At 37.6% G+C, this 9,277-nt stretch overlaps 1 protein-coding gene across 2 annotated transcripts in view; it reads right to left on the bottom strand.

Annotated features, from left to right (window-relative positions):
* Window positions 1-5,742: 5,742 nt before the first annotated feature.
* The window catches only part of LOC140146354 (sulfotransferase 2A1-like), a 28,381-nt gene continuing 24,846 nt past the window's right edge, over window positions 5,743-9,277 (bottom strand). For both annotated transcript variants that reach the window (XM_072168171.1, XM_072168170.1), the window contains exon 8: window positions 5,743-8,157. In XM_072168171.1, the coding sequence (XP_072024272.1) occupies window positions 8,048-8,157 (110 nt within the window). In that variant the 3' untranslated portion in view covers window positions 5,743-8,047. The remainder of the gene's footprint in view (window positions 8,158-9,277) is intronic.

Below are 9,277 nucleotides of genomic sequence, written 5' to 3'. Positions count from 1 at the left end.
ATAAAGAGTACAAATGGCAATTAACTAGTAAACAAGCCTCAAATATTAAAATGTTGCCACGTGATTTCCCGAACACATGATATGTTAACATGTGACCACTATTCAGATTTACCGTAAATATTTGGAGTATGCTTGCACATCATGCACATACACTGTGCATTTCTTTACTTCCGTATAAAATCAATAATTCATGCTGGGATCCAAGTAACATTGTCTGCTCAGAGCAGATTGGTATTTTATTTTACTTGAGAGCATAATAGAAATACATAAAGACGAATAAGGCGCCATGGTGGAAGGTCAGGTCGGGTATCAAAGGTTATTATAACTTAAATACTACTTGTATTTCCCACCTTGCCTCTGTCACATAATTTCCTTCATATTATTGACAGCAAGTCCTAATTTTGACTTTGCTATTGCAAAATGTCATTTCATATCAAATTAGTAGACTTTCTTTGAAAAAACATATCACTGGTGCCTGATGGGAATACCCGTCCGCCATTTCATTAAACTGGATCGTTTTCGCCTGTTTTGTGCCCAGATGTATTGGGGGCGCGCTATACTCTCATTGAACAGGCAAAGTTCGCAAAACTAACAACGTTGTTATTTGCCAAACTCAATTAACATGATCCAAGGGGTCGAACATGAATTATTCATAACGAGCTATAACGGATCGATAACTGGCCTCACTTTCTAGCTAGTAAACCAGCTGAATTTTTCATAGATTTTGCGTTGCTAATAGAACAACCGTAAATTTAGTGTCACCCCCTTGCTAATATACCCGGCTAAGGCCAAAAAAAAAAAAGGTTTGTCTCAAAGCTGACGAGAAATGCGATTTTTTTTTTTTTTTTTTTTTTATTCCCGACTTTTTTCATGGTATTTTGTAGGCACAAGAAGCTTTAAAAACGCCCGAAAATACGAAAATAATATAAAAAAAAAATATAAAAAAAAATATTGCCTACCTGGCCCTCTGTTGATCAGATTAGGTCAGTTTAGATTGTCATGTAATTTGTGAACAACTCACTGAACTGCCGGCCCGGCGTGAGTCGAAGAAAAAGTTACACAAATTTGACCATGAATTATGTTTTATAGTCAAAATATTCCACTAATTCGATTAATATAATGATATTTGGCCTAAACTTGAACTCATTTGAAATGAAATGTCAGATTTTATTGAGTTTTTACACTCATCCATGTGCTTGCAATGCTGTTGAATTCTGCACTTTGGCGATGTTGGAACTGCATTTTATTGAATTCGGCGAACTTTTATGGCATAAAGCAACATTTTTATAGTAAGTGCACTGCTTGGAAACTTTCTTAAAAAGCGAGACAGTTGGTTTAGAATCACGGCGAGAAAATTTGGAGAAAAAAGTCTGATTTTCGCCGATTTTTTTCTGGAAAAAACTAAAAAAAAATTTTTTTTGAAATAAAAAAAATTTCCGCATTTGTTTTTTGTCAAATCGTGGGATTTTACAAACGCGCGCGTCAGCTTTGAGACGAACCTTTTTTTTTTTTTTTAATATAATTATGTGAACACTGCTTTTACAAAATAATTCAACATGGTATCACGATTTAGGCCTCTATCGAAACTCATCAGCGACTTCAAAAGTGTGAAGTGTTTTGATCCATAAAATCTCAAAATCAATCGATTGAGATGATTAGCGTACTCGTCCCAGTTACATAACAGATGTGGTTAAATGATGGGGCGGGGTTACCAACCATATTTGGAGTCATTGCGTTGTCATCAACTGGGTTGGTTCAGGTCACTGCTTATGGTATTCGAGTGCGCTGCTGGGGGTAGAGATCGAATCTATAAGGACCAACGCCTGACGGCGTTGATTATTGTGCTAAATATTGCGTTGGTCCTGTATGGACTAACCGCAGGGGGTGACACTAAATTCACGGTTTTTGTTTAGCCACGTAAACCTATGGCAAATTTTGTTGGCTTGCTCTCAACAAAGTGAGGCAAGGTATTGATCGGTTATGAATAATTCGCATCAAATACTCAGCCCATGTGATTGAGGTCACCACATAAAGGTGTCGTAAGTTTAGCGAATCGAACCTGTTGAAGATAGTAAAAAGCACCCCCAAGCAAGGTTAGACCGGGCGGAAGTGGGTCAACTACTATGATCCCATCAGGCCACAGTGATTTGTTTCTGCAAGAAAGTCTTTTAATTTGATAAGGGAATGTCTTGTTGATATAGTAATGTCGAAATTGAGACTAACTATCGATAATACAAAGGAAATATACGACAAGCATAAGATATGAAATACATTGAGTCTTTAAAGTCAAAAAATCATTTGACACTTCACGTGACATCCAAAATGGCGCCCGCGGCAATAGTTTTTGCCATGTGCTTCCTCCATGTGGAAAAGTATCCCGAAAAATATCAATCTGCACTAATACACTTATTGTTGAAAAGTAGAATAGCACCGTAATTTTGACATTTAATTGTATACCGCCACTAATAATCCAAAAATCCAGATCTTTATTCATCACGTCTATTGGCTCATTTTCTTACATTGAACTATTATAGGCACATCGATGATAACCAGCGTACACCACAAGACCCCAGAAAACAAAAATCATAGGCTCACGCAGGAATAATAGACAAAGGGATAGGCATCCTAGTCTGCTGCCCTCTTTCGAAATATGTATCCTAGGTCTCACAATAGGCGGATTAGCGGCCATTTTGTCTTCGACATCACGTGTCCTTATATTTTAGTACACAAATATATAAGTTAACAGGTTTACTATTTTAAAATTATATTTTGAGTATACAATATATTCTGTGAGTAAATAGATCAAATGACGATGATTGTTTAGGTATTATATGCTTGATAGAATTAAACTGTTTGACCAGCTAGTATTCTCCTCCGCCGTCAGTGTGATTCCAGTCACTCCACGTACCGTGTTGCGAAGGTGGAGGAGTCTAAAGCTGTATTGACGAACACGCATGCGTTAAAAATATGTAGCCTAGGTCGAACAATAGCGTGACGTAGTTTCCGGCATTGTTCCTATGCACTTTCACCCTCCTGGCTCACGTCATGCTCACGTCAAGCCGTCTGAACACCTGTGTTCAATCATATAATAGATTGAATACAATACCGTTCTTTTCAAAGAGACTAATCTTACAGGTGCAAGTGATTAGCATTTCTTTGACATCTATGGTTCAATGCATCGGTAGGTCCTACCGCATGAACGTGAGTGCGGGCGATATAGTCAAAATTGTATTCATCTATTGTTATGGTAGTTAATCCGATATAAGTACGTCACTTCGCCAGCGTGCGTATAAACGTATTCTGTTAGGGAGTAGCCTACATTAAACAATAATACAATTTCAAACTTTGTGATTGGCAATAGGCCCCTACCGGTAGGCCTACATTAAAAAGTATGCATGGGTGACACCCAGGAGCGATTATAGTATTTGTTTCCTAGCTATATCATATTTTGACTGTTTCCGTTGCCATAATTTAACACGGAATAAAAGCAAAACTCACTGAAAAATAACATTTGCTGAAAAATCAACTAAGTTTAGGGAGTGTTCAGAATATTTTGGTGGGGGACAATATATTTTCGTGTTATAAATTTTAACCCCCCTATCCCCTCTTCGTGAACCCAAAACTTTGTTGACCCCCGGTCTCACAAGTTAATGGACCTAAAACTGTTATGACCCCACCGTCATATTAAGTACAAAACTATTTTGCCCCCCCCCCCCCCAACCTGTACCATTGTACATCAAACGATAAAGGAAATAATATTATTAAATAATACTAAAACTTGTATTCATGTCAGTGTTGTGAGTCGGTAAATTATCGGTTAATTTACATGGTAATTTACCGCCATCTTAATTTACCGTAGTAAAATAGGGTATTTTTTTTAAATTAAAACTTCAAATAATATTGTTTTTGTTTGTTTGTTTTAGATGACAATTACAGTTTCATGCAAAAGAGTATACTTTAAAATGTACGTTCGGCACATAGGCCTACGCGTCATGGCCTACCCTGCCTGGCAAAGCTAGTCTGGTCGGAATGTGCATAATAATTATGTAGCCGATACAAACGGAAACTACTCTGTCCCTTGATCAAACGTCTATTATATTAACGCCCTCTGGCCAGGTCAGACCATCATTTTAATAACAATATGCTATTGACATATGAATTGGACACATGCAAATTACGGAGTGTCACATCCTGATTTAATAATCCTTGCTTACCGGCTGGTTTCACACTACCACAGAAAACCTATTCTCGAGAGGGCACTCTATTCACGTGTTTTCTTTTCCAACGCTAAAAGATCACGAATGTTGGTGGTTTGCAAATGCAAAGTGTCCGCACTATCGATTGATTACGTAATTGTTATGAATAATTTATTAGGTTTTTCAATGCAATCGCCTCGACCCATTAATACATATTATCTGTATTATCAAAGTACTTGGAATAACAATCCGGTGAGTTCACTGAACTACGCCCTAATACTGATGGAGTTTTAATGGCGTTTGCGTTTCTCCTCTCCATACACAGATGAACAAATACAATAGATGAAGGTCAACACGTATGACCTCCTATGTGACATGTTATATATATATGTGATGTACAAAAACCTGAATATCATAAAGATCGGTATTCGTTTGTGCATATGAACTGCACATTTACGTTGGTAAATATTACTCATTATATATTATGACAAATATTGGTATTATGACAATACGGTATACACATTGTATATAAAACGACTAATAGATCCTACTATCATGGCGTCAGGTCAATGTTCATCATATCCCGTATGTTTCTTAAAATTCATTCATATCTTGAGACAAATTGCTGTGCCCATTTTATAGGTGCGTGTTTTTTTTTAATTTTAATTTCTTTTTAATGAAAGAATTAAGGTTTTCCACTGCACGGAGGCCACAAGGGTGATACTAATTTTAATGCTATATTTTCAAAACGAATATGTGTTCCCGGTTGGCTCTATAGCGATTTCACAGAAAAGGTATTTCTAGTACAATGCAGCGTCGGTCTCTAGCTGAGAGCGTAGCCTAAGTCATTATAGACTCCAAGAATGACTCTCCATACACAAATGAACAAACACAAGGAGGTAGTCTCCTCCGTGGCCAGCTTGATTTCGATGGAGCAAAACCAAATTGGCTGCGGAGGAGACGGGTCATTTTGCTATGCAAATGAGCCAGTGTCGTAGCCCTGCCTGCACTACAAGCAGATTGCATTAATTACCTGTGTATGTCAGCAAACATATATTGAATACAATACCGCTCTTTTCAAAATACTAATCTTACAGATCCCCTACTCCAATTTCACATCTTCCCATGCCCCACCCCCCTGACGAAATCAAATCGTTCTTACTATTTTTAATGGGGTTTTCAGAAAACATGTGTACCTTTGGCATGGATAACCTCAAATGTGTCGTTGGCCCTTGAACACGTCAAAGCAAAACCTCTTTATGTAACCTCATGGCAGTTTTTTTTAAATCATGTTCAGGGGCCATAAGTGCATAGGAGGATTTTTCTGCCCAACTTCAATAGTGTAGTAGTTACGACGTGAACATTTTGATATGCAAATACAATATTTCATCTTGACAAAACCAATTTGTTTTACTGACCTGACAGTTTCGACCATCTTGGACAATGGTCATCTTCAGAGTGATGTTTTTTCCGACTTCTGTACACCAACAGAGGGCGCTCCAGCGCTCAGAAGTGGATCGTACACATGACTAAGGTAATGGGCCCCCTCGTCTCTGTTCATGGTGTTCGGTGCTCTCCTCCTTATCCAGATTGCTTCACGAATACGGCGGGCTCCCGAATTACATTCTTTCTCGAGGACTTGGCCATCTTTCCAATTGATAACATGATTCTGTTGTACGGCAGGGTCCGGAATTGCTGATTTGTTTGTCGAGTAAAATTTATGAGCTACTTTATCTGTTTCTTTCTTAAGTTCTTTCAGTCTTGTTTTGAAGCGACGCCCAGTTTCTCCAACATAAGTACTGTCAGTACTTTTACTCGACAAACAAGGAATTCGGGAGCCCGTCGTATCCGTGAAGCAATCTGGATATAGAAGAGAGCACCGAACACCATGAACAGAGACGACGGGGCCCATTACCTTAGTCATGTGTACGATCCACTTCTGGGCGCTGGAGCGCCCTCTGTTGGTGTACAGAAGTCAGAAAAACATCACTCTGAAGATGACCATCGTCCAAGATGGTCGAAACTGTCAGGTCAGTAAAATAAATTGGTTTTGTCAAGATGAAATATTGTATTTGAGTTTCTACAAACCTAACGCACCTCTTCAAGAACATTTTGATATGATTATTATACATACAAAAATACATTCTATTCTATTTTATTAATATCATACACATAAAATATATTACTGGTAAATATAAATAGTATGTTATAATGTAAATTGAACATGGGCATTGCGTGTGTTTTATTATTTCAGAAAATATATATTTTACTCTTGACTTAAACATCATGGCATTGGGTACATTCATTAATGCAACAATACACATTGCTTTTGAAAGCAAGAGAGCAAGGCGCTTAGGCTAAAAAATTGTGTATGTCTTAATATTTGGAATAAAGGTAACTTTTATTCGATACTCGCATTGTTTAGGTATAAAACAATTGGTATTTGTACTTGAATTAACTGTGTAAATCAACCACAACTTTATGCTGTTTACTTTTGAACACTCGAAAATGACATCTTCAAAATTGCGTTTTTAAAAATCTTTTAAAAAAACATTCCGCATTTATTTTTGAAACTGTCACGGGCTTTGAGACATATTATTTTTAGCCCGAATGGTGCTGCAGCTATATTGCAACATTTCGCCCTCAAGATTTTTCTTCAAAGTTCTGATTTTTACAGGAACTAACATACTTTTTAGATAATGTACTTGTGCCAAAATCTGATGATGTAAATACACAATTTTGATACCATACATGGCATACGGGATGTCATAACACATTAACAGGACCGACCTCAATGCACGATCAATGGAGTGACACATGCGACATCAGTGCTGGAATGAATTAAATTGCGATTTTCTCCGGTGTTTTGCTCAAAATTAAATGCGGATAACTGATACATTTTGTAGAAAAGATATGCAAATCTATCTTTATAAAATCTCAAAATATGTTAAGACAGTCAATAGGAATAGAGCTTTTTAACCTCAATGTGTTGTTTTCATTTCTCATTTTTTGAGGCCCATAGCAAATACATATATTGGGCTATTCCAGAAGAAGTTGAAATCCACACAAGGGGTGCAAATTTTAATTGGGTGTCACCCATTCACACTCCATGTGGGGAAGTTATGTCTTCCATGGGGTGTGTGGATTTCAACTGGAATAACCCATTGTTTTCGCCATTGGGTCCATGGGGTCCATTGTTTTAGAAGGCAACACGTTGCCAAATACTCCATTTTTATTGGCTTATGTAATGGTATTACAGATATGGGTATGTGCGGTCAAGTCACCCTTTTCAGGCTCTCTGTCAGTTCCAAAAATCCACATTTGGGGATCATGCTGCAAACAGCTCTTTAGCCCAATTTAGGGTAAACTTTGTTAGCTTCACAGCCCTTACTTTTGTCCAATTATTTGATGATAAATAACCCATCACATCGAAACACGTCAGCTGTCGTCAAAAATGAACTTGTAGATTTCTTTACTTTGGAAAGGACTGTTTTCAAGCTTTAAAATGACACCTCTTCCATTAATATCGCATGTAGAATGGCTATTTTATGTGACAAAAACAGTTCAAATTTCTTATTATTTTCTTTATTTTTCAGGGCACATTTTCTTTATTATCTTTAAAATGTGGGTTTCCGACAACTGCCGTGTTTCGATGTGATGGGTTAGCTCGAAATTATTTTTGTTGATGAAATTTCAGTTCAGAAGTCTCTGTTTTATTTACCACACACCCAACCAAAATTAAAGTTGAGCCATACCATATATGAATAAGGCAGCTATTTTGTTATGCATGGTTGTTAACATACAAAAAAAGACTGCTGCCTTATGCATCTATTATCATGCACCATTCATCACTACTCAAAATCCACTGTCAGGCCTGATCCTTGCATTTTCTCTTGGTAGATCTTGTCAAATTTGGCATTGACTTCTACGCTGAAAAGCTCTTTCCACTGACCAACTTTGCCTGAGGAAGAAAGTGTAAATATCATTATCATAAATATCATAATTTAGAGGTTTAAACCTTTGATCACAACACAAAAATTTGCGTACCTGGGATTTTCAGTCGACACTTCGACTTTCATCAGCAGACTGGCAACCCAATTCAGAGGTCAGCGACCTTTCGGACACTTGACCCCAAAATCGGGTCGTACACTCTAGGTAGCTTGTATCGGCCCCCGTCTCTGTTCAGCGATGGCTGGTTCACTCGAAGTGTCGACTGAAAATTCCAGGTACGCAAATTTTGTGTTGTGATCAAAGGTTTAAACCTCTAAATTATGTTTACTACCAACACATATCATCAATTTAAACTTAATTTGTATTGATCTACCAGAATAATTGTTAGCATTTGGTCAAACACGTACAGTGATGATATTGGGCCATTCCAGTCGAATTGCAAACATTCTTATGGAAGACATGGCCTTATTCTCCCACAGGTATTATTAAAGAAGAAAATTGTCTTTTTCAGATGCGAGTAATCTGGTACTCACTCACTAGGATCCATAACACGTTCATCCATCACGTCACAGTTCTTTAACCCCAATACATTTGTACATTCATTGAATGACCCAAAAACTACATACAACTTGAGGTCAAATTTTGCACTACCGGTATTTAATTGAGGTTATTGAACTATGCCATTGGGATGAGGCCATTGTGTCCATAGTGACTCAGATGCTCAGAAACATTTCAATTCTTATCAGGAATCTTCATCACTCTGTTGTGGTGTTTTTAGATGTTTGATGAAACGACAACACTGTTGTTTGGTCTTTTGTTTTATAATCGATGTATGATTTGATTGTAGATCTTGTCTAGTTTGTAAGCACCCTCGTCTTTGTTCACGATGTTAGGCCCTCTACTTCTAATCCAGATTGCTTCTTTCAGCCAACGAGTTGTTTTGTCAGCTACTTGGTCTGTGATCTGTGCCTCCTCCCACCCATCAATTATGTGATTTTGAGCTGCTACATGCTCTGCGATAAACCGATAACCGGTTTGTGAATTTCTGATGTTGAAGCTTTTCTTTCGGCCTTTGCACTACTTTTCTCAGTTTCTGATTTGTGTTATGTAAGCTGTGTGCCGAACGAACG

Source organism: Amphiura filiformis, chromosome 2 (assembly GCF_039555335.1).
Source record: "Amphiura filiformis chromosome 2, Afil_fr2py, whole genome shotgun sequence".
Classification (NCBI taxonomy): Eukaryota; Metazoa; Echinodermata; class Ophiuroidea; order Amphilepidida; family Amphiuridae; genus Amphiura; species Amphiura filiformis.
Note: the sequence above shows the minus strand (reverse complement) of the source record. Positions and strands in the feature narration are given on the sequence as shown.